Source organism: Canis lupus, chromosome X (assembly GCF_011100685.1).
Source record: "Canis lupus familiaris isolate Mischka breed German Shepherd chromosome X, alternate assembly UU_Cfam_GSD_1.0, whole genome shotgun sequence".
Taxonomy (NCBI): Eukaryota; Metazoa; Chordata; class Mammalia; order Carnivora; family Canidae; genus Canis; species Canis lupus.
This window is the reverse complement of record NC_049260.1, coordinates 96,801,320-96,828,126: the sequence shown is the minus strand read 5'-3', so window position 1 is coordinate 96,828,126 and position 26,807 is coordinate 96,801,320. Positions and strand designations below refer to the sequence as shown.

Genomic DNA, 26,807 nt, shown 5'->3' with positions numbered 1-26,807 from the left:
CAGTGTGACTCCAGGCTATAATAGCACATGCTCAAGGATTATCATAGAGGTTATTGCAGAGATGGCACTAGTTAAGATTTACCAACATAGAATGCTGTGGGAGTATTTGAAAGCCAGCTGGTACAAATAGAACCTTTCTCTGTCATGCCTAAAACACAGCCTGCTCAAGATTGAATAAAGCCCAAACAAACCATTAGTATCTTTGGTTTCTGTTCCTGACTGCTGTATATTTTTAGTTAAATTTCCCTGACCAAATCCTGCCCCTGGATTAGCCGGCATTATTCTCCTTGCTGATAGGCACTAATCTAATCTTTTAAATTAGTGAAGTTTTTATAAAATGTAGAGATAAGAACTCATTAAGAGGAGGGGCAAGGAAGCTAAATTTTAAAAATAAGAGATTCAGTGGGCAATCAAGTTTAAATACATAAATATACTTCTCCCAAAAAATTATAAAAAGAGTAATGGGTATGTCTTTTGGCCCAAACAAAACAGACTTAATTATTAGTATACACAGCCGACTGGTGAATATAGTCCTATTTTTATAAGAAATTATAGTTTATGTGTCTTTTGTGACTTCAGTAGGCAGAAAAGAAACAAAAATATTTAGATTTCTCTATGACTGTCTCAGAAGCATTCTAGCTAATGAGGCCAAGGTCATGAGCTCAGTCACTGCTTCCATCATTCAGTTCTGTTCTGTTTCATTATGAAAGCCTCCATTTTCAATCTCCTGTTGTGTTCCGTCCTCCAAATCAGGAACCTAGTTTTGCATTGTACTCCCTAATAAAACCTGAACCAGAAATGAATCTGATGAGCTAGACAGGTTTTTCTTGGACACGTTAATTTAACAAATTAATTTTAACAAATTTTAACAAAATTTGTTAAATATTATCAACTAATTTAAAAATTTGTCTAGAGATTTTACATAAAATCTTTGGCTTACATAACATTTCTAATCTCTCTTGAAAAATAAAAAGATCTGGCATACTGAAGCCTGCATTCACCAATTTGCCCACACATTTATTGAGTAGCTCTATGTCAGGCACTATTCTAGTCTTTTGTGTGGCAAAAATAAGATGACATCCATTGACTAGAGCCAAATAGGGACTCCTCCTAAAAGGACCATGATGTACTGGATCACTCTCCAGTACATCAGAGTACTCATCCTGCCCTCTTTATTCTTTTGTATTTAAGCTTGTAGCCCATATAATAAGATAATTCACACTGAAGTAAAAATGGCTGTGATAAAGAAAATGTATTATATCTCCCTAAGATTTATTTGCATTTTAACAGAGAAGACAGAGTTGGAAGCCAAGAATGGCAAATCCCTGACATTAATGTCATCACTTCCCTGTCTGAAGCCCATAGAAGATATAAGTAATCAAATGCAACAGACATCCTTTCCTGCTGAGTCTAGATTCTGTAGTCACAGTTTACTCAGAAGTTGAAACGGGATCCCTGGGTGGTGCAGTGGTTTGGCGCCTGCCTTTGGCCCAGGGCGCGATCCTGGAGACCTGGGATCGAATCCCACGTCGGGCTCCCGGTGCATGGAGCCTGCTTCTCCCTCTGCTTGTGTCTTTGCCTCTCTCTCTCTCTCTCTCTCTCTCTGTGTGTGTGTGTGTGACTATCATAAATAAATTTAAAAAATTAAAAAAAAGAAGTTGAAACATATTGCTATCACTACTTTGACTTAAAGAAATGAGATACTCATTATGAATTTATTATCATTAGAAGTTCAGGAGGAAGAATTATGTAGGGCCAGAAAACACACCTGAAGACACAACACAATCACCCTATTGGTACAACTGCCCTCTTCACAGCTACACATGATAGCCCTGAGCATGGCCAACTATCTCATATGTACATAGAATTGAACATAAAGAACACTGGGCAGGTAAAATTATAACGCATCTGCACTATTAGGTATTCATTTCAAAAGAATGTTCTATCAGTACTGGGTACACAATGTTCAAGTGTATGTGTGTGTGTGTATATATATATATATATATATATATAGTATAAATATAAGAATAGATTATTCATAGTGAGTTCTGAGTTTCTGTAGAATAATATTGGTCCCTTAAAGCTAAATCTATCCACTTCGTCCTCCAAAAAGAAATGCAAATCAACAAATAGAGCAAATAAAGCCACATATGAGCCAGTTCAATAGTGTGTGTAGGAGATTGCAAGTTCTACACACTTCAGATTACACATAAGTAGAGAAATAAACACATGAATGAAGCAGAGCTAGCTCTGTAGCCCCTATCAGAGCCCAGAGTCAGGCAAAGACTAAATAGAAAAGATATGAGAGCTGACGCCTAGCAGTGGCAGAATCAATAAAATAAAACTCCCATTAACAAGAAGTCCCACCTTTGGTAGACAGCTACTAAGAACAGATCTCAGACCTGGCATTTGAAAACACTGGCTACTGAAAATTGAAATGTGGAATGTGCCTTAAAGCATACAGAACTAGGGTTGGTAAAAACAAAACAAAACAAAAAAAAAACAACAACAACAAAAAAAACAAACCTAGGGTTGGTAAGTTGGCAAGTACAACTGCTGAAGGCTTAGAGGAACTGACTTGGGAAGAATGTCCCTCTAAGGCTTGATGGTGAAGGGAAAGGAGGAAGCAAAAGGTAGAGTTTCAGGATCCTGAAGAAATAAAAGTGAACCACAAAATTCAGGGGTATACCAAAGCCCCTATCCAAAAGGCACTGTTGATTTTTAAAACTGCACTTTAATAAGAACCAAGAAACGTAGTAACCTGCTAAGTCACCCAAACTCCTGACTCCTCTAGCTGCATACAACTGTTCTTGCTGACCTAGGAAAATATTTCAGAATGAACATAAAAAGGCAAACAACATACACACAAAGTTTTCTATAAGAAGAAAAAATAAGAATCCTGTCAGCTGATGAGGAACCTCTCCAAATAACCACCCCAAAGCAGAAGAAAAACTGCAACCAAATGCATCAATCTTCAGTATCCTTAAACAAATATTTGAAGATATGAAAAAAAAAACCTCACTCAAACGATAAATTTTAAAACCCAGAACAGAAATGCGCAAAAGGAAGATGCAAAATCAGAGTTGACTTAACTCGGAAAATAAATTTCAGAAAAAGACAAAAATCATCTTGAAAAAGAAAACTATATAGAATGGTGACCAGGAGAGAAAAGATTTGAAAATAAATGAGATGCAATGATGGAAGGCACTAGAATAGTGAAGACAGCAGCATAGAAATGATGAGGTAAAAGAGATCAGAGAAAGTGATTGCTATAGAAGATAGGCAAAGCAATCCAGACTACATATAATTGTCATTCCCAATGAAGCAAAACTAAACAATGACAGAGAACTAATATTTAAAACTATAATCAAAGGAAACTTTTGGGAAATAAAAGACCTGACTGCGAGCATTTAATAGAAAAACCGAAAGGACCCTGGAAATCTGATTCTAAACAGCCAACTCCAAGTCATAGCTTAGTAAAAATAGTAGCCTTTAATGATAAAGAAAAAAATAATAATCTCCTGGGCCTTAGAGCAGGATAAGTCATTTACAGAGGAATGAAAGAAAAGTCAGGTTTGGCATCAGACATCTTGACAACAGACAAAGCAAAGTAAGTACAGAGCAACATTTTCAGATAAACTCCAAAAAGGGAATATGAGCCACGGGTTTTATTCAAACAAGCCATCTTTCAATTATTACGGGTATAGAAGAACAGTTTTAAGCATGCCAGAATTTCGTGAATGCTGTGCTCGCAAACCATACTAGATTTGGAGTCAGCAAACTTTTTCTGTGAAGGATCAGACAGTAAATACGTCAAGTTTTGCAGGCCCCATGGTGTCTGTCACAAGTATTCAACTTAAAACCAAAAGTAGCCATAGACAATATGTAAATGAATGAGTGACAGAGTTCCAATAAAATTTTATGGACACCTGAAATTTGTATTTGATAAAATATTCACATATCCTGAAATATTGGTATTCTTCCTATTTTTTTCAACTATTAAAAATGTAAAAGTAATTTTTAGCTCATGGGCCATACAAAAATGAGCAACACACCAGATTAGGCTAAGGGTTAAAGTTTGTTGACTTATGATTTAGAGAATAAACTTTATCCAACTAAGAGATGATGAAGGGATCTTTGGCAAAAGGACAGATGGTGAAAATTAGATCTATTTCATTGTGGATTTAAGATGATTATAACAAATATGGGGACAAAGATGGAAAAACAGTATGGAAAAATAGTATGTAGATGTTACATATTTTAATAAAGTAATAATAATTCAGATAAAACTGAAAGGAGAAAAGGGAAGAGTAAAATAAGCTCATTGATTGACACATAGAGGATCAAAATACAATTTCAAGCTGTCAAACCAAATAGTAGAAGATCAAGCAAGCAGAAGGGGAATGTGGGCATTATAAAAGGTAACAGCATAAAGGTAATAAATAGAACAAAAATAAAAACCTCCCTAAGTACCAAAAGAAACATTTAGAAACCAAAGAAAACAAGCTACATGAAGAAATACAGTAGATTTAACATAATACTGTATAACATAAATAATATGGTACAGTTTTGTCATATCAATAAACGTAAATGGGTTTAACTCACCTACTACAAGGAAGAGATTTTCAAAATAGGCCACAAAGTAAAACCTAATTCTATGCTGTTTACAAGAGACACATCTGAAATAAAAGGAGTCAGAAATGGCTAAAAATTAAAGAATTTACCAGGCAAATGGAAACAGTAAGAAAACAAGTCTTATAATCTTCATTTCAGGCAAAGTAAAACTCAAGCCAAAAACCATAAATCACAACAAAGAGCCTACTCTATGAAATCCCATGACTATCTGTGCACAATAACCCAACAGCTGCCTTTATAAAGCAGAAACTGCAAAAGATGCAAGGAGGAATAAACAAAAAACTAGTAATAAGAAATTTTAACCTACCAGTCTTAGGTCACATGGACAGAAACTTAGTAAATAAAAAAGCAAAATCAATAAGATCTTATGGCTATGTATTGAACTTAACATCCTGATAGAGAATATAACTTACTTCATAAGTGCTCACAAAACATTCACAAAATTTGATCTTATATTAGGTCACAATAGGAACCTCAGTGAGTTTCATAAAGTAGAAATAATACAGATACTCCCAGATCACAGTGAAGTGAAACTAGATTTTAATAAGAAAATTTTTTAAAAAAGAAAAACTCATTCACCTGGAAAATTTTAAAATAAAAAAAACCTCTTGTGTAAAAGGAGAAATAAAACCTAAAATTACAAAATTTCTTAGAAATGATAAACACGCCATGTGTCAAGATGTATGTGGTACAATTAAACCATTTATGAGGAAAATTTGTATCAGTAAAAATGGAAATAGAGCTTTAAAAAGCAATAAAATAAACTAAAGAAAGCACAAGAAAGGAAGTAATAAAGATAAAGCACAAATTAATGGTGTAGAAAACAGAAAAATAATAGAAAAATAAAGTGTGGTTAAAAATCAATAGGCAGACCACAAGCCACCTTAAATCAAGATACAGAATATAGTCTGTGATATTGTAATCTCATTGTATGGTGACAGATGGGACCTATACTTGCAGTAAGCATGGCTTAACAACATAGAAAGAGGTCAAATCACTATGGTGAACACCTGAAACTAATGTAACAGTGTATCTGCTATGCTCAAAAAAATTTTAAAGAAAGAAGTCGGGGCAAACATGCAAAATAGGTAAGAGGAATTAACCATTGAAACAGAGGAAAGTTTAAAAAATAGTAAGCAGCTTAAAAAATAAAATTGGCATGCCTGGCTAGCTCAAGTGAGTAGAGCGTACGACTCTTGATCTCAGGGTCATAAGTTCAAGCCCCATGTTAGGCATGGAGCCTACTTAAAAATAAAATAAAATATTAAAACAAAATAAGGTAAGTAGTTCCTCTGCATGAATCTCCTTCACAGGAGTTGTATACTATTCAGAATACCAACCAGCAATAGGCAGAAGTGCCAGTGTCCCTGTGGACCTACCACCGGAGTGTGTGGCAAGCTTTTGAATATTTGTCAGTGAGATAGGTTAGAAAGCATATCTCATTGTAGTTTAATTTTGTATTATGAATGAAGCTGAACATCCTTTCACATGTTTAAAGATCTTTTTGTGAACTGTATACAGTTCACGTCTTTTGTCTATTTTTCTGTTAGGGTTTTTTATTTTTTGGTCTTCTTTGTCTCAAATTTTAAGAGTTCTTTATATATTAGGAAGATTCATCCTGTTGAATACATAACTGTACACTCCAAGAAGGACATAGTCTAATGACAAAAACAAACTTTTAATTTTACTTAGTAGGTTTAGTTCTGGTAGTGGTCTTGGTATATTGATTCTAATACTATTTTGTGTGTCTTGTACGATAAATGAGTAAAGATTGATGTTACTGAGAACAGGGTTCACTGTGTGAAAAACAAGATAAAAATATGGAATGGGGGAAGGAAAGAACTATGCGATATTGGATTAATATTAGGGACATAAATATGAACTCATTCTTTAAAAAACATACAGATAGATATGTGTGTATCTACATGTATGTGTGAATATACATAAATACATGTATATGTATGCATATATGTTAACAAATGAGGTAATAAAATCTAAAAATTTTGTTCTATGTGTATATATCTCTGCTTTGTCCCCTTAAAGGACTTAAAAACAATGACACCCCATTGCAATGAGCAATGCCCAAACTTGAGTTTCTAAGTACATTTTCTCTTAAAAGCTTTTTGAAGAAATGGCTGTTTCTAGGTCTGTGGCAGTGAAAGGAAATGCAAGGTAAGTCTGAAACATTGTGTTCAAAAGCAAGACATGTCAAAATGACACAGAAACCAATTTGAAGGGGCTCCCACTGGCCAAATTTGAGCTTCAAAAAGAACAGTGATGGTAATGGATTAAACATTGAACAACAACAACAAAAGAATCTGTGAATCTATTAGTAATACTAAAAAATAAGTGGGCACATACTTTCTAGAAATGGACATGATTTGTACTTTAACTCACATAGGTCCCTTTATGCATAGTCATATTTTTCAAATTAAATATTGTTATTTTTAATTAACATATGAGAGAACTGACACTCAGAGAGGTCAAGTAGCTTACGCCAAACTGCACAGGAAGTTAGTGGGAGAGCCATCACTCTTCAGATCTAACTTTTCAAAAAGAGCCTATGCCCTCACTTATTACACTAAATGGCATCTAAAAAAGAGCTCATATAAGAAATACAGTTGTATAACCTATGAATATATTTATTATTTAATATTTTTCTACAACAGTATTCTAAAGGTAACATTATCTATTATATGGGTTATAGTTATTGATTTAATCGACCCCTACTTGCTGGACATTTAAATACTTTTCAATATCTTAGTAGTATATGCAACATCATATTGAACATGGTTGTTCTCAAATCTTTTTGGATCCTTTTCTTAGTATAAATTTTTAAACATGGAGTGCTAGATCAAAATGTTTAAAAACATTTCCAACACTTTAGATATATATTACCACTTTGTCCAAACGTTTTGCAACAATTTATACTCCTAGCAGCAGTATGCAAAGTGCTCATTTCCCTGAACCCTTGAATACTTCTGATGTCATCATTTATTAAAAAAAAAAAAGGAAAGAAAAAAAGCCATTTTGATTGGCAAGGTTATATTTCAGTGTTTTAGCTTACATTTTTAAATTACCACTAGGGTTGAACATTTTAAAATGTCAGTGCTAATTTGCATTTCTTCTTTTGTGAATTACCTATTGATGTCTTTTGCCCATGTTTCTCCTAGAGGGTTCACCTGATGTTTATTGATTTATGAAAATTTTCATATGTTAAAGATTTTAACATAAACTGCATATCTTAACAATGAATAAAGAATCAAAATTACAATTTTAAACCATGGGGAAAAGAATTGAAACTGAGAGACTGCCATATTCTCACATCTCCTGATATCCTGGCAAGACATTTCAAGAAATATTAAGAAAAATTTTAGACCTATTTTCAGGGGTTATATGAAGTGCAATAAGCTTCCCACTGTCTATGTTTTCTTTAAAGCAAAACTTGAATCTATTTCAAAGATAGAAAAGAAGGCTTTGGGCAACCAAGTGATCAGGTTTAACACAAATGCTAAGACGGTTGGGATGAAAACGAGAAGAGATTGTAAAATCAATATAAAATACATAGCATATATATGACTTCAGTTACATGTGATCCACTAATCCAGTAAAGTAGCGTCCATATAAAAGGATGATTCCACTGATCATGTATTTTGAATTGATGGAGGGTTGTTACAGAGTTCCAGTTCTTTTCTATCCACTTACCTAAGATGGATAGGCAAAATTAGTTTCAATAATCAGTGTGTGGGCAAAGAGCAGAGTTTTCCTCTATGCAAAAGCACCTGGTTGGCATAAAAATTTAACCTATAACTTTGACCTCATTAGCCCAATATTCCACCTAAATTACTTCAGTATTAAATGTAGTTGGATAGGAAAAATGGATCACATCTTCTCCTGGTCCTGAATAAGAGAGAAGCTAGTCTCTGCATTTCCTTGGGCAAGCACTTCCATTCTCTCTCTCTCTCTCTCTTTTTAAAGATTTTATTTATTTATTCATGAGAGACAGAAAGAGGCAGAGACATAGGCAGAAGGAGAAGCGGGCTCCCTGCAAGGAGCCTGATGGGGGACTCGATCCCAGGACCCTAGGATCTCAACCCAAGCCAAAGGCAGATGCTCAACCACTGAGCCACCCAGGTGCCCCAAGCATTTCTTCCCTTTAAACTTCAGTTTCCACATCTGTAAAATGAGGAGACTGAACCTAATGGTTGATATGTGGTCTCTCCTTTTTGAAAAGAAGATTTTAATTTTAGAACACTTTTAGATTCACAAAAAAGATGCAAAGATAGTGCAGAGAATTCCCATGTACTCTTCATCTGGTTTCTCCTATTACTAACTTCCTGCATCACCATGGCACATTTGTTACAAAGAAATCAACATTGATAATTACTATTAATTGAAATTGATACTTAATCTGGATTTTACCAGTTCTTCCCCAGTATCCTTTTTCTGTTCCAGGATCTCATCCAGAGCAGGATATTACATTCAGTGTTATGTTTCCCTAGCCTCCTCTGATATGTGACAGTTTCCTATTCTAGATGACCTTAACAGTTTTGAGTAGCACTGGTCAGCTTTTTTGCAGATTGGCCCTCAATTTGAGTTCTGCAGATATTCTCATGTTGAGACTAGGGTTATGGAGGAAGACCACAGAATTGTCATTATCATCACATCATATCAGGGATACATGCTATCATGTGCATGCTGTCACTGATGATGTTAACCTTCGTCACTTGGCTGAGGTAGTGTTAGGTTTCTCCACTATAAAGTTACTACTTCCCTCTCTTCCAAACTATAGTAGTCTGTGGTCCTTTTGAGCTCTAACATACCATGACTTTATGATGTTCCAGACAGATCTCCTTACCTGCACAGATCAATTTACGGAGTTGATCCATCACCAGAAATGCATATTTCACTAGGTAACTCAGCTGAAAATGTCCTTGAGACCCATTTCATACCCTGTGAAAACTCTCAGGTCTGTTTCATAAAATGAGACTCTAACCACTTTCTGCTAATCTTTGTAGAAAGTACACTCTACTTAAAGAATGATGACAACTTTACAGATCTTAAGAATGCTCTCGTTTCTGGAAACATTTTACCAAGAGAACCCAAAATCTATATATCTTCCAAACCTCAGCGATCATGATGATGGAGAAAAGGAAATGAGCAGCTTTGGGGAATGTTAGTGGGGAAAGGAGAGAAATGAATGTCTGTTCTAAATTAAGTCCAAGGTCTAGAATTAGGAAATTACATGAGGTTTTTTGCTTTCATTTTATTCTGCTATGCAGCTGTGTGAAGATGGCTGCTAAAATTCTCTTAGAGACCTCAGTCCCTCTACATTGCTCTCACTAGAAGAAGGCAAACCTTTTCTAGGGCAGGAAAGTAGAAAGTCCAATAGGCAAATGACCTGGCCTTTCTCCAGTTCCAGCATGGTTTTGGAAAGGCTAGCTTGAGGGGAGACTTAGCCAGACATAATAATAAATAATAAATAATAATGTTTTAAATAATAAAACATTAGTCATAACATTTATTGAGCATTTATTATGTGCCAGGCATTTTTCTATGTACCTTACATGTACTGATCTACAAGGTCCTCACAAGAACCCTATGGGGAAGATACTACTATTGTCCAAATGTAATGCTGAGAATACTGAGGACACAGGGATTAAGTAATTTGCCCAAGGTCACTCTGCTAACTGTAGCAGAGCTGGGATTTGAAACAAGACACCTTGGCTTCTGAGTCCTTGCCCTTAACTACCGCATGATAACTGCCTCCCTTTAGATAAACTATAAGCTCCAGGAGGGCAAGGCTTGTTACAACCAAGCAGTTACTGTTGTATTCTTAGAACCTACAACAGTGTGTAATACATAGTAATTGGTAACAAATAACTATTGCATGAAAGGAAGGGAAGGCTTGAAAGATCCTGGTAATGAATCAAGCCCAAACATCGGTGACTTTTCCAGAAGCACACTGTTCTGGTGCCACCTCAGGAAACGCAGAACAAACTGGGTCATTATAATCTCCACTCTGTTCTCTGTTTTCTCCCCAATCTTATCAAATTGGGTAAGGCAGCTATGGTTTTCTACCACTCATCTGTCTTCCATCTAAATAAGATAATAGAAATGAGAACATTTATATCTCCTGATTCCTCAGCCTCATATAAGGCCTGCTCTTCATTGCTAACTGTGAATAATCAGGTAATAGAGATTCAAGTCTTAAAAATCTCAACATCTAAAAGTTTGTAGAACAGATACCATGTATCTGTGGATATCATGACTTGATGCTAAATCAGAAAAGTGAGTTTTAAAGCACCAGCTACCACGAGTTGATGACATAAATCAATGAATATATTTCCATTTTTATAATTTAAATACATCCAGGGCAAATGGGTAACAGGAGAGGGCTTTCATATAGGTCTATGTCTCATTCTGTATATTCACCAGTTTTATCTGGATCTTTTAAAAGAATATGGATATTATTACGAATAGCACTCAAACCAGCCATCAATAATAATAAAGTAATAGGCAGTAATTTGGACCATAGCAAAAAGGAGAATTTGCTGAGCAGGAAATGAAGTAAAATGGAAAGAAAAAAAATTTTTAAAGAAGAATGAAAAAGTGCTGATTCCTGGCCAAGTGGCTATTTTTGCTGCATTATTAATTAAATGGGGTTTTTTGAAAAAAATTTATCCCATCATTATGCCGCTGATTCCCTCTGACTCCACAAAGCAAATAATAATACAAAAGTAAGTACAATTTGAGTTATGGAGAGCACTTATTGGTGCTGTGACTTGAGATGAAAACACTAAATAATTGTGTCTGTCTGATAAGGAATACACAGATGGGCCCGTTATGCAACTGCAAATGGAGATCATATATTACACCTGTGATAAGATACCCAAATAGACATGTTATTTATAAATATTGCTGGAGCCTGGGAATGGAAAATATAAAATACATAGTAAATGAAAGTTTTAAGATACTATAATATAGAACTGGGATATTAAAATGATTTATTACCTTGATAGAATCTTTTCTAGCCTTGATACTGGATATAAAACTAGGACCATACTAAGGCTAAAAAGAAAAAAATCGTATGCTGCAATACAGAATAATTCATTTCATTTAGGAAAGTAAAGGTAGGGTTTCAAGCCATGAGGCTCAACAAGAAAGGTGTCCTCGGTTCCTGTGTTTTACCACCTCAATCTTTTCTTCATTTGGCATTGAAATTTACTGTTTCACCATGGCAGATTTGCAAAATGTGTTATGTAAACCAGATCAACGAAAACTGACTTTTTTTTTTTGCTTCTTTTATTTAAATTAGTGAAGTCCTTTCTTTCTAAGGAAGTTTTACCCAGCCCCACCATGACAGCTTTCCAGGCTTTCAAAAATGTGTGAGAGGGACCTCAAAGCCATATTAACTCCATTCAAATTACTTTGAAAAGGAACAGTTAAGTATGTTTTATTTATGTTCGTGAGGTAGTGCAAGTGCAGATATTTTTAGTAGAAAATGTATACGTATAACCCTAAGGGGGAAAGAAAGAGAGAAAACGTGAATAAAACAGGCTGAGGCAAAAGTAAGATGCCATAAATAAACATGCATTGCTTACTTTATTTAGTTCTTGAAAAATGCTTCTCTGAAAACTAATGGTTTTCAATCTTGCATGTAATCTGGTTATTACCTGGATAAAACCAAGATCTGAAGGTAATTCATCAAAGAGCTATAGTTCACTCATATACCAATTTGATGTTTGATATAATGAAAATGGGATTTATTTTAAGGTAGAAAGGTAACCTGGTTTCTGTAATGTTAGCAGTCACAGCATTTAAGTCAAATAGCATTTATTTCTGCAGTGATGTTCCTTACTGCAGAAGCATCTAGCTTCACACGGTGTCCACTGAACTATCGGTCTGGTGAGATGGCTTCCCATAGGAGTTAACTTGAAAGCCTGAAAGTCATCAGGGGTCACCATCTGAGTAATGTACTTGGCATATTTTTCAGGAAGGGAACTGTTCAACATACAAGTCGATCTGTAGCTCTGACAAGCTTTGGAAGTAGAGTGCAAAAGCAGTAGCATTCCCTAGCCTGAAGGGACATGAAGCAAGCTGTGCCTGGAGGGGGGAGGGGGAGGGAATTGCTGACAGGAAAAGCAAATTATCTTGGCAGGACTTGAAACTTATGACATCATCTGTTATGGGCAGGATTTTGTTTGTGAGACAGGTTTCAAACTTTCCAAATAGGTTTATTTAGTAGAATTAGAAAGTAACGTCAAAAAAATTCTTGCAACAAATAGATACACCATCCTTAGCTGAATATGTGTAGATTCCGATGTGCAAGATAAATTCCCTGAAAGCAAAGTTCTGCTTGCCTTACACATAGTGCGAATCCAAGGTTTGCTTGTGTATTTGATATCAAAGCCCAATTTATCTTGCTGTTAAGTGGGTTTTAACATTATCTATAAGAGAATGGGCACAAAATACAGAAAGATGCTGAATAGTATGAAAGGTTTCATATGTCCTGACAATAGCAATAAAGGTGTTACAGTACATTGAACTGCCAAAATAAAGTTCTTAAAAGCACCCAAATTGGGACACCTGGGTAGCTCAGTGGTTGAACTTCTGCCTTTGGCTCAGGGCATGATCCTGGGGACCTGGGATCGAGTCCCACATCGGGCTCCCTGCAGACAGCCTGCTTCTCCCTCAGCCTATGTCTTTGCCTCTCTCTCTGTGTGTCTCTAATAAATAAATAAAATAATTTTTTAAAAAAGCACCCAAATTTTTCCTGTTCAGATATTTTGAGGATAATTTTTGAGACTAGTAGATTTCAAACCATGTCTTTGGAGTTTGGGGGCAACTGTTTTCTAACTCCAATCCCTTTCAATCAAGAGTTCTGTTTTATGTTTTATGTGTTTGGATTTTTTTTTCCTATTTAATTGCTGGATTGCTCTGCTGCTTTAAATTGTTTAGAAAAGCTTTATTTTAGAAAGAATAGTAACACAAGAGAATGAACAAAACAATGCATCTATTCATTCAGATTTAACAAAAGGTTTGTGCATGGGGCACTTGAGTGGTGTAGTCGGTAAAGTGTCCAACTCTTGGTTTCGGCTCGGGTCATGATTTCACTATCCTGAGATCAAGCCCTGTATGTGGCTGATCAGAGTCTGCTTGAGATTCTCCCTCTCCCTGTGCCCCTCCTCCCTACCTGCTCTCTCTCTCAAATAAATAATCTTTAAAAAAATAAAAAAAGTTTTTTGAGCACCTGCTATTTTTTTTATTATATAACAATACATGAATACATTATCATTGTAAAAGACTCTAACATTATTATGAAAATGTTAAGTTCCAGCTCCCCACTCTAAAGATCAATGGTTTGGTATAATCCCTTCAGTTCTCTTTGTATGTATTTATATATGAAGAGATACATTTTTTTTTACTAAAATAGGATCATTGGATATACATTGTTCTGCAATTTTTTTTATACAAATCTTAGAGCTCTTTTCATGTCAGTACGTGTAGGTCAACCAGTGGTATGCTGATAAATGTTTAACAACCAGCTCTCTGTGCAAAAAAAAAAAAAATGATTTGCAACGTTTGCTGGTTCTTGGACTGTTAATAAACCCACTATGGGTGATTTCAACTACCAACATGAAGTCACTGAAGGTGGAATTAGGAAGATGTGTGCACAGTTGGCTCTTGTAAATCAGTACTAGCTGGCTACAGCACACCACTGAATCTATTCTTTTCCTTTTGAGGGTTTTCATTTTGAAATAAATTGAGACTTACAGAAAAGTGGGCAGATGCAGCTCTGAATTTCTGTGTACCTGTCACTCAGCTGCCAATATTAACATCTTGCATAACCATAGTACAATTATTAAAGTAAGAAATTAACATTGGTATGATGCTATTAACTCAGAGTTTAATACTGCTTTCTCCAGTTTTTCCTTTTTTCTCTGTTCTAGGATTCTATCTAGGATCCCACATTGTATTTAATTGTCATGTCTCCTTAGCTTCCTTCAATCTGACAGTCTCTTGATATCGGTCCTTTTAATTCTTACATAAGATTTCATAGTATGGGTATACCACTCTCAGAGATGTTAATATTTTTTACAATATTAACAGTCATTATATTGACAGTGTTGTGTTGAATTTCCTTGTTCATGCACCTAAGTGATTATTTCTTTTTTTAAGAAAAGATTTTATTTATTTGAGTAGAGGAAGAGAGAGAGAGCACACACACAAGTGGTGGTGGGGGGAGGCAGAGGGAGAGGGAGAAGCAGGCTCTCCACTGAGCAGAGAGCCCAATGTGGGGCTTGATCCCAGGACCCTGAGATCATTACCTGAGTCAAAGGCAGATGCTTAAGCTACTAAGCCACCCAGGCTTCCCTTATATATGATTTCTTTAGTAGATTCATGGAAGTTGAATTCCTTGGCCAAGGGACATTCCCAATTTACATTTTTACCTATATCACAAAATTGCTTTCTAAAGCTCCCTTACCACTTTATAGTCCCATCAGCAGTGTATAAGTAGAGTATTTCCTAACTACCAGGCACTGAGTTAGATACCAGGGATAGAAAAATTAAGAAGATGTGGGCCATACCCTTTGAATACTTTAATAATGATGAAGCAGACACATAGATACCTTCAATATAACATGGTAGGTCCTATGATAGGGTGCTAAAAGAGAAACATCCTATCTCTTTGTGGCATGTTCTAGATAGTCAAGATCAGCACTGGCCAATAAGAATACAGAACAAACCACATATGTAATTTAAAATTTCATAGTAGCCACATTAAAAATGTAAAAGAAAACCAGTTGGGATTAGTTAAAATTTTTATTTAATTGATATATATCTGAAATATTGTCATTTCAATATGTAGTCAGTATAAAAATTAATTTGATATATTCTATTTTTTTCTTTCATATTAAGTGTTCAACTACTAATGACTAACCACATTTCAAATACTTGTGGCAAGTGGCTACAGCGTTGGACAGTACAGACCTAGGTTATTTGGCGTGTATTTTCTGCATCTACTTCTGGAACATTTCCTATGGTATCTCTTATAAGTGAATATTTTTGCCTTTTGAAGGGGAATGGAATGAGGAAGCAGCATCAATTATAAATATTAATAGAGGCCTTCAATCTTATTTAAGAGAAAAAAAACAACATCCTAACAGAGAATGCAGAGAAGTAACTGCAAAAAGATTCAGAGCTTTCAGCCTCAAGAAATGTGCAAGTTAAGAAGAGCTTATTCTCCTAAAGTTAGCCTGCCTTGAGATCCAATGTTGTTGATCCAGTTTGGCAATTGGGGACTGTGAGGTATTCTATTTGTTGCCTTTGTAATAAATTTATAATTTCAGAGCATAGCTTTTTGCAATGGGATAAACCAAGAAGGATAATAATTATCGAATATACAGGATTCCGTTTTAAGGAATATTTGCTAGAGCATTAGGGACTGCTATTTTTAATAAGCTGAAAAGGTATTATTCCTGGACTATGTGAATAGGCATACACATTCTGTCCAGCCATTGAATTTCAGTGAAGTATTATATGGGACTGGTACTCCTGGAGAGATCTAGAATGTCTCCATCCCAGATCTGGGATGTCCCCCTACTCATTGAGGATGTCTGTTTTTATATATGTCTTTAGAGAAACAGCTTTGACTTTGCATCAGGAGTACTTATATTAGACGTATTAGAACTAGCATTGCTCTTTTGGAGGTGTATGTTCCAGTATGTGTGATTTAGTTTTGTTACTTTTGTTCACTTGTAATGTTTATTAATGACCAGTTTGTGAAGTTGGTTAGAGCACAGAGACAGCAGAATCATGGGTACAGTCCTTCACTTTAAGTTTTCCTACCACTCGTCTTCCTCACTGAGCTTCACTCCTACTGGGCTCCTTAGTGTTCCTCACACATTACACACAAAACTTAAGAGTTTTGTGTAATTGCTGTTCCTTCCTCCTGAAAGGTTGTTCAACTAAATATTCATATGGCTTCACTTCATTCAAAACTGGGCTCAAATATTACCTCCTCCGAGAAGCCTTCCCTGACCAGTCTTACTTTTTTCTTCATAGCACTTATAACTACATGACATTATTTCATTTATTTGCTTCTTTGTTTCTACACAGCTACATTATATTAATTATATCATATATTTATTCATTGCCTGCATGTCTTAACCCACCACCCATTCATACGAGTTCTGGGAAAGTAGAGATTATTCACTGCTGTAAACTTAGAAAAACAGTGCCTGGCACAAGTAGACATGCAAAAAAATATTTGTTGAATCAAGCTATGAATATAATTTAATACTGCCAGTGTGTTCATTACTAGTTATACCCTTAATTCTAGCAGTTGGCTTATAATGTTTATACTTGGATTTGTGGGATTTGCCTCAAAACTGTGGCCAAAAATATGTGGCATAGATCTGGATGGGGATCCTCTAGAAGCTCAGGATTCTGTATCTTCATCCTGCATCCAAGGCTGATATGCAATCAGTGTGTCCTGGTGAGGCTATATTGGTTGTTTATATCCCATTCCATATTGGTCAGCCAGTACCTCTGGTGTCCTGACAAATATTTTTGTTACCTTTGTCTGTCTTCCCAACGTTCCCAATGTGCCCAGCATATACTTTGTAGATATTTGTTGAATGAATTAATAACATCCCATAGGAAGTACCACCATATCTTTCTAGTATTGGTATGTCCCAAAGGCCAACATAATTTTATCTATTGGTCTTAGTATGAACAAAATATTACTTATTTCTAACAGAACTCAAAGACTGGAGTTGGTTACCTTAGTCTACCCTCCACATACTTTCTGACTTCCTTTCTCAAATCAGCATATGGAAGTTCAGTTTGGAGGAGAAAAAAAGACCAAGTAGCCTTGCTTTGGTACCCATAACCTGTAGCAAGTAAATTAACTTGCATTATGTATTCATACAAATACATATCACAAAATGATTATTGCCTGGAAAAGACAAAGTAAACTCAAAAAATGATAAAGCTTCACTACTCTCAAAGAATATTCTACTAAATGTGCCCACACCTCTTTGTCTGTCTTGATTGGTTGGAAGTAGTCCATTCCACTTGATGGTGAAAAATTAATCCTTTGCCTTATTATTTTGAAGTGATTCTCAGCACAAGCATTTTCTCTGTCATTTTTGAGTGTCCTCAAGACATGGATTTAACTTAAAGTATATAAACTATCCTCCTTGATCTTCAAAATCAAAACTACTATGCCTTTTGTTCCTTATGGCCAATCTAATTTCACAACAGTAACTGAACCAAGGGAATCCAACACATTTTCAATATGGCTTTTAACATCCATCATATTCACATTATTTGGGGAACAGAGTAGACAAAATTTTCTTTAAAAACTAATAAACCCCTTTAATTGGAGTATGTTAAACCAACCATACTTTATGTCTTTTGCCATACTGTACCTTACTCAGAATAATGATCATTTGAGTTTCAGTGGTTTCCAATAATTGCAAGAGAAATTCATCAGGCAGTACTGGCCTTAATCCAAAGAAAAGGGTAGAAACCAATTAAATGCTTAAAAGTTTTAAGGATAAATTAGGAGGTAGGTGTTAGAAATCTCTAGCTCCAACTAAAAGTGGATGAATGATTTTTAAATAGGCTATCTGGCTAGCTTTCCTGTTCTCGGTTGCTAATCCATATACTATATATGAGTATTAGACATACAAATTAGCCCCTTTCACTCTGCCTAAGGAACATAAAGGAAAATGTTAGATGGATTATGAACAGATCCACGTTTTTTTTTCCTTTCGGTAAGATTTGGTTGATGTTTAAAATTGCAATGAGAAAACAGATAAAAGGATTTCCCCAGATCCTGTCCTAATTATTGTTTTCTTCCAACATTATCTGCCCTCGGTGACCTCATTTACTCTCAGTGTCAGCTGTTGCCTCTGTGCTTCCATGATTCCACAGTCTGGTTCTAGCCTTAATGCTTCACCAGAACTTCAAACCTCCAAAACTCCTATGTTGAACACGACTATCTGGATAGCCCATTGGTGTGTGGAACCCAGCACCTCCAAAGGTGAACTCATTATATTTCTCCCATCACCCCATCCTGCCCCAAACCAAATAGTCATTCAACAAACACGTCTGCCGCATCAGTTATCTGTAGCTAGTGCTGGCTAAGTGAAGAATCCCTTAACTCTGTTAATCCTTGCACTGTGCTTTCAGGTACTCAGGCTCAAAACCTAAACCTTAGAGTTCTCCTTTTCCCTCCTTTTTTTCTATTCTTGCCCTCAGCACACTAACATGTGTGCATGCAGGTACTCACATACGCGCACGCACGCACACAAACACACACACACACACACACACACGCACAACTAGTTGGCAAACCCTGAGAAGATATTTATGCAATTTCTCCTTAAGGAATTGCCTTCTTTGCATTCCCATTGCCACTGCCCTAATGGAGACGCTCATTATTTCTCACCTAGATTATTGCAGTGCCATCCCAATTTGTGTTCTTGCCAACTCTTTGGGCCTCCAATTCATCGTTCTCCACACTAGTATTGGATTTATCTTTCCGCAAAGGGTGCTCTGATGATATCATTTCTTTACCTAGAAATCATCAGTGCTCCCCATTGCTATCAAATTAATCTTCCTAAAGAAAACTGATCATAACACTCATTTGCTCAGAAAATAGCAATGCCTCCCTGCTGCCTAATAAATTGAATTCAAATATCTAAGTGTGGCATTCAATGTTCTCCACAATATGGTCCTAATCCTCCCTTTGAGCCCTAACTTCCACTACCATCTATACATAATTATACTCCAGCCAACCCCAGCCACTTCCTTTGCCCCAAATACATGCTGTGCTTTTCAACTTCGTGCTTTATTCAGCCTGCCCCCTCACTCTACCCATTGCTGTCACCTGTCAAAACCCTACACATTTTTCAAGGTACATCTCTAATCCTATTTCATTAAAGCATCCCTGATCAGCCAAGCCAATTTTAATCTGTTGTTCTTTTAAACCACTTCTTTTTTTAAGTTTTTATTTTAATTCCAGGTAGTTAGCATACAGTGTAATATTAGTTTCAGGTGTGCAATATTGCAATTCAATACTTCCACACAAAACCTGGTGATCATCACAAGTGCCCTCCTTAATCTCCATCACCTATTTGACCCACACCCCTTACCTCCTCTCTGGTAGTCATCAGTTTGTTCTCTGTGCTTAAGAGTCTGTTTCTTGGTTTGCCTCCCTCTCATCTTTTCCCTTTGCTCATTTGTTCTTTTTCTTAAATTCCACATATGAATGAAATCATGCAATTTGTTTCTCTGACCGACTTATTTTGTTTAGCATTATACTCTCTAGCTCCATCCATGTCTTGGCAAATGCGAGATTTCATTCTTTTTATGACTGAGTAGTATTCTATCATATCTATATCTATATCACATCTCCTTTATCCATCAGTTGATGGACATGGGCTATTTCCATGATTTGGCTGTTGTGAATAATGTAAATAATTTAAACATGGGATTGCATGTATCCCTTTGAATTAGTGTTTTTGTATTTTGGGGGTAAATACTCAGTACTGCAATTGCTGGATTGTAGGGTTCTAGTTTTAACTTGTTGAGGAAACTCCATACTGTCTTCCAGAGTGGCTGCCCCAGTTTGCATTCCCACCAGCAGTTTGGAGGGTTTCCCTTTCTCCACATCCTCTCCAACATTTGTTGTTTCTTATGTTGTTGATTTTAGCCATTCTGACAGGTGTTAGGTGATATTTTATTCCTGGGTTGCAAGGGTGGTTCAACATTTACAAATTAATCAATATGATATACCACATTAGTAAAACGATAAGAACCGTATGACCATGTCAATAGATGCAGAAAAAGCATCTGACAAAGTACAACATCCATTCATGATAAAAGCCCTCAACAATGTAGGTTTAGAGGGAGCATACCTCAACATAGTAAAGGCCATATACGGAAACCCATAGGTAATATCATCCTCAGTGAGGAAAAACAGCTTTTACTCTACAATCAGGACCCATACCCGGATTCCATTCTCACCACTGTTATTTAACATAGCACTGAATGTCCTAGCCACAACCATCAGAAAATAAATCACTTCTTTTATTTTTAAAAATAATTTGTAAAAAAATAATAATAATTTGTAAAGGGCAGCCCCGGTGGCTTAGTGGTTTAGTGCCGCCTTTGGCCCTGGGAGTGATCCTAGAGAGCCAGAATCCGGTCCCGCGTCGGGCTCCCTGCATGGAGCCTGCTTGTGTCTCTGCCTCTCTCTCTCTCTCTCTCTCTCTCTCTCTGTCTCTCTCTGCCTCTCTCTCTCTCTCTCTGTCTCTCTCTCTCTCTCTGTGTGTGTGTATCCATGAATAAATAGATAAAATCGTTAAAAAATAATTATAATTTGTAAGGATTATTTTATTTGAAATGAGAGACTAAACCATTTTTTTAAAAAACAAAAATTCCTTTTCCCCCATTTGGCAAACATTGCCCATGTTCATTATAAGAAGAATGGACCATACATAAGTCCTAAAGAAGAAAATTAAAACCCTTCATAAGCCCTCTTGTTGTGAACATGCTGCTACATATCGTCCCAACCCTTTCTGTCTCCAGACATCAACACATCTATACACACACATTATAGATCATGCTATTCATACTGTTTAGTAGCCTGATGTTTTTCATTTGATGCATCATAGTTATTCCCATGCCAGTTCATAGTCTTCTGTAACATGATTTAATAGCAATGTAATCTTGTATTATTTATAATATCATCAGTTATTTCATTAATCTCCTTTTGATGAATATTTAGATTGATCATAACTTTCTACTAGTTTTTAAATGTTACAATGGATAGCCTTGTAGTTTGTACACATTCATAATTAATTCATAAAAATGGAATTGTGGGCTAAAAGGTAAGCCAAATTTTAAGGTTTTTTGATAAGTGGTGCCACATTACCCTCCACAAAGATGATTTTTTAAATACTCTCATGAAGGGTATATGAGAGTGCCCATTTTCCTGCACTCTGATCAACCCAGATATTTTTTAATCCTCTGATAGCAATTGAACCTGTATCATGTCAATTACTCTGCATTATATTATAGTTATTTTATACTTGTATGATTTTCAAATCCTACTCTAATGGGCATCTTTATTTTAACATCTGTAGCAGCTGTCATAGGACCTTATACACACGAGGCACTCAGGAAACGTTGGGTGCATTGAATTGAATCAGACAAAGCCATAGCAAAGGCCTCCCATGTTCTCGCCATAGCCTGTCCACCATTACTCTGCAGTTTCCATATACAAAGTGGAGTTCCACAGCTAAGGGAAATGGGAAAGGAAGGGCTGACGGTGTTGAGGAGCAGCATCTAATCCCATTGCAGTTGCTTCCTTAATGCCCCAACAGCTATCACTGGGATAGCTATAGCCTCAACATTTTAACAATGGGCTCCTTAGAAAAGTAACTACATGTATGATGTAGATATAAACTCTAAGCTGCTTGGCCTAACTAAAAGAAAACTGGTCATGGCATTTGTAGGTGAAAAGGAACAGCTGGTTTAGAGACCTTCTCAGCAAGTCTGGAATAAGTTCATGTATGGCTTGTTTTCTTGCAGCAGTACATTTGTTCGGCCTGACTTGGCAGTTGCAACCAGTTGAAGGACAGCTCTATGAAAATGGAGTTAGCAAAGGGAACAGAGGGACCGAATCCATGGATACTACTTACTCTCCAATTGGAGGAAAAGTTTCCGATAAATCAGAGAAAAAAGGTACAGTGATCAAAATGATTGATTTATTGACTATTGATTACTTTTCTTCTAATTTGGTCATTAGAACCAAAGCTGGGATGGTTTCACTTCACATTAGATTTCATGATCACTCAAAAGAAGTACTCTACGTGGACAGAATAAATACATGTAAATGTCTTATGAAAGCAAATTTTCCTTTCGTGCCTTGAGTATAAACCAATTAAACTTTTCAAATATGTAGGCAATTTTGAAAATAGATAAATATTTACAGGATGGAGGTTTCAATACAATGGAAATTGCATTTCGCATATAACTACCCTGAAGCAACATGGGATTTTGATTAAGTTCTCTGTGTCCAAGCCCAGCATTTATATATAACATTTTACAAAGGGTATATGGAAATTTCTTCTGTTTATAATAAGAAAAAGCCTTTTATGCTTAATATAAGGGTGAATGTTTATGTCAAAGTGGGGGAACATGAATTTTTTTCTAGTTGGGAAACATGAATTCTTCCCAGTTGGAGAAAAGGAAAAAATACTTTGAGTACTGAATTGTTCAATTTAACCAACATAAGCTTGAACTACCTGACTTATTTACAATAAATGTCACAGTACCACCACTCCTAACATCTTATTCACATTGAATGATCTTAGTCTCGATATACAGGTATTAAAAATAGCTGAAAGTTTGTATTATTATTTCTCTTGAAATAGGATTCAGCACACAGGGACTCAAACAATGTACAATTTCAGGATGTCAATTCCAAAAGCAGAAATTGAAAACACAATATAGAGCCAGTACAGTCCTAAATATTTTTAGGAGATCACATATAAACAGATGAATGAATGAATGACCCAAACCTTGCCCTCAAGAAACTTACAATTTTATGAGGGTGATAAGACAGTCTTATTTCGGCTGGTTAGTTGCCAAAAGAAGCTATTTTGTTTTGTAGTTGTTTGAATTACTAATCTTTACTTGTGTTTTAAGTTTCTTTGCGGGGTTATTGGTAGGGTTTGCTGTTTTGTTTTTGTTTGATTTTGAAGATGTAATTCTATTTTGGACTATGCTTCAGTAAAAACTCATGCTTAGGTTTCAGGAAAACATTATGATTTGTCCTAGTTTTTGATTCACAATGCGGTTTGCTTTACGTCCTCATTTAGAAATACTGTCTCTAGCCTTGGCTGACCTTTCCCAGCAATTCCATTGTTGCTGCTGAGAGGGGCAGAGGGTCAGAAATAACAGAGAGAAGGGTCTACGTGCACTTGGACATGGGCTTTTTCTCTCTTACCTTCTTTCCTACTCTTTGATTCCTTTATTTCTGTAAGTACAAAAGCCACCATTTGGTGCCTAGGGGTTTCTTGCCATTCACACTGGAAAATCCTGAATTATCTGTTCGAGGAAAAATGAAGCATGCTAGACAGAAGGTGATCACATAGTCATCACCAGAGCATATTCATTTGTTTACTCTTATTCAGATATCTGTAATTCCCTTCCACAAAGTACAGTTGACCCTTGAACAACACGGGTTTGAATTGCACAGGTCCTCTTCTCTACAGACTTTTTCCAATAAATACAGCACAGGACTGTAAATGTATTTTCTCTTCTTTATGATTTTCTTAATAACATTTCTTTTCTCTAGCTTACTTTATTGTACGAACCTAGTATATATTACATGTAACATACAAAATATGTATTAATTCACTGTTTATGTTATTGATAAGGCTTCTGGCTAACAGTAGACTATTAGTAGTTAAATTTGGGGGGAGTCACAAGTTATACAAGGATTTTTGACAGTATGGGATTGAGAGGGAGGGGATCAGCACAACTAACTCCATCATTGTTCAAGGGTTAGTAGTAGTTTGATGATGATGACTGAAAGTTATTGCACAATTAGCCATGTGCCAAAAATTGCTCCAGACACTTAATGTATCTTATATTATGAAGGTAACATTATGGCCCTCATTTTCCAAATAAGAAAACAGAGGCACAGAGAGTTTAGGCGACTTGCCCAAGGCCACAGATCTAGAAACTGGTGGTCTGATTTTGGAGCCTTGTCTCTACACTGTACTGAAATCTACACATGAAAGATATATGAAAACCACAAAAGACACTTTACACAATGATAGCAAAGCACCAGGGTCTATTTGTGATAGATTTTAGAAAAATTCTAGACAGCTATCTTTTCATGTGTTATAACAAATTTCATAAATGAAAAAATGTTTTTTTAAGTTTCTGCTCAATTATAACAACAAACAGGCCAAACCAAGTTCAATTTCAATTTAATACTTTATTAAGAAAAATCATTAAGGGCTGGTGCCATATATACCAAGTTGTTATCTTAGATTGACTTTTTATGTCAGTCAGAACAAAACCTTAACTGTAACTGCACATCATAGTTCTGCTGTATTAGGTCTTTACTGAATATCACTCACCAAGTAAAAACATAGTTCCTGTTTTATAATGCCATGTGTATACTAAACCAAATGTTGCAGAAGATGTAATATACCTAGAAGGATATTTTCAACTGGTCAGCTGTATCCTTTTATGATTTTCTGGACATCACATACCCCATAAATACAGTTGTAGAAGCTTGTCTTAATGATGCTGTATGCATTAAAATATAAAACTAAAAACCAGATAATCCTTTTTACATTATTTTCCTCACTTTCCTAGAGGATTGGGCAATGTAGCACTGTGGTTAAGAGCCTGGACTCTGGAGTCAGACAGATCTGGCTTTGAATACTGTGTCATTTCCTGACTCTCCAACCTCAGGCAATGAATTGATATAACCCTGCTGAAGTAATATCCTTATCTGCAACAGGGAGATGATAATAATAGTACCTGTCTCATAAGCTGGTTGTAAAGAACAAGTGAGATAATGGTTGTAAAGCACAATGCCAGGCACGTTGTTTAATTTAGCAGTAATTATAATTGGACCAAATTGTTGGAAAATTACCTTGAGAGGGTACATCCCATTAGTTTAGTGACATCCCAGTAGGTACTGTAGATCCTGCTCTTGAACTATCAGCTTTTCCACAAATGATGGCCTCCTTGGAATTTAGATATTTTCTCTTTTTAAAGTTTGATCTCTCTTTCCTTAACAATTCAATATCTATCATTTTGTAATTATCATCTTTATCATCTAAGTGATGGATAAATAGAACATCACTGTAAAAAAAATCAATTTCTACTGGCATTGGTTCCCCATTAACAGTAGTTATATATATCTGCTTCTCCTTAGGAGATTAAAGAACTTTCTCACCACTTAGTTTTCCAAATGAAAGAAAACAGAATATTTGATTATAGACATTTCATATGCTAACATTTTATTTTTGAAACTTATTTGAATAATTTGAATTTAATTTGAAAAGAAGACATAAGTCACAATCACATATTGGAACCTACCAGGAAAACCAGCTGTCGGTTGTTCGATAAACATTTATAGAATTGAAGGTATTATACTAAAACATCCCCTACTACCTTAGAGGCTTACAGACTACTCAACTCTTTCTCTTAACTAATAAACATTATGTAACGACTACTTTAAACAGAGCAGGCAGTAGAAAAAAGTAAAGGACTTAGTCACAGGCCTGAGTCATGTCACATACATAAATTGAACTAAAAACAATTACGGTGTAATTTATCAACTAATATGGAATGTTAAAATCTTGAACATTATCAAATCCAATGTCTTTTTTTAAAGATGAAGAAATGGAGATCCAGAAGGGTCAAGAACACACAGAAAGATCTGAACTAGAACAGAGGACATTTGATTCCAACTCTTCTGTTCCCTCATCTATTACTGAAATAATATAACACAAACTAAACATATAAATTGCTCAAGAGATTTTCTAAGGAAGTATCAAAGGCAAAGACTGAATAGGTAGGGAAATTGATTCTATTCAGGCTATTGCAATATGGAAAGCGTTGCAGATAGGAAGATCAGGGTGTCTGAGCAAAGTGGATTTTGTCTTAGACTTTTATAGGAGGAGTGGATAAGAAATACGTGGAATGATTTACAGTTGGGATTGTTTTGTACTCCTGGGAAGTCTCAGTCAGTCAACTGAGCAGGAAATGTTTCTGTCTGTGTCTAGCTGGTTGAAGGGAAACAAATAGTTGTAATGTCAGATAATTATTTATGAGACAAAGAAGAGACCATTGGAGGGTCTATATCTGGGCTTACAGCAGGTTCCAGCAAAAGGGGAAAGGTACATGTTTGGCCTCGTTACAGGTCAACAAAGGAGTCTTCTACAGTTCTTACAGGAGCCATGAGAAAGGGTGGGCAGAGAGCCATATCTAATAATCATATGAGAACAGGTTTTTAATGGGGTTATTTTTGGTTTTTCGTCTGCTTTGCAATAAGCCATTTTCTAAAACATAAAAGAATGAGAGGGTTTTGAAAAGCAAAAGGTTGGGAGGATTTCTTA

At 35.8% G+C, this 26,807-nt stretch overlaps 1 protein-coding gene across 1 annotated transcript in view; it reads left to right on the top strand.

The window, feature by feature from the left end:
- Positions 1 to 26,807, top strand: part of TENM1 (teneurin transmembrane protein 1) — a 790,607-nt gene that overhangs the window by 492,471 nt on the left and 271,329 nt on the right. The window contains exon 8 of the mRNA XM_038588255.1: positions 22,249 to 22,401. Coding sequence (XP_038444183.1) covers positions 22,249 to 22,401 — 153 coding nt within the window. The remainder of the gene's footprint in view (positions 1 to 22,248; positions 22,402 to 26,807) is intronic.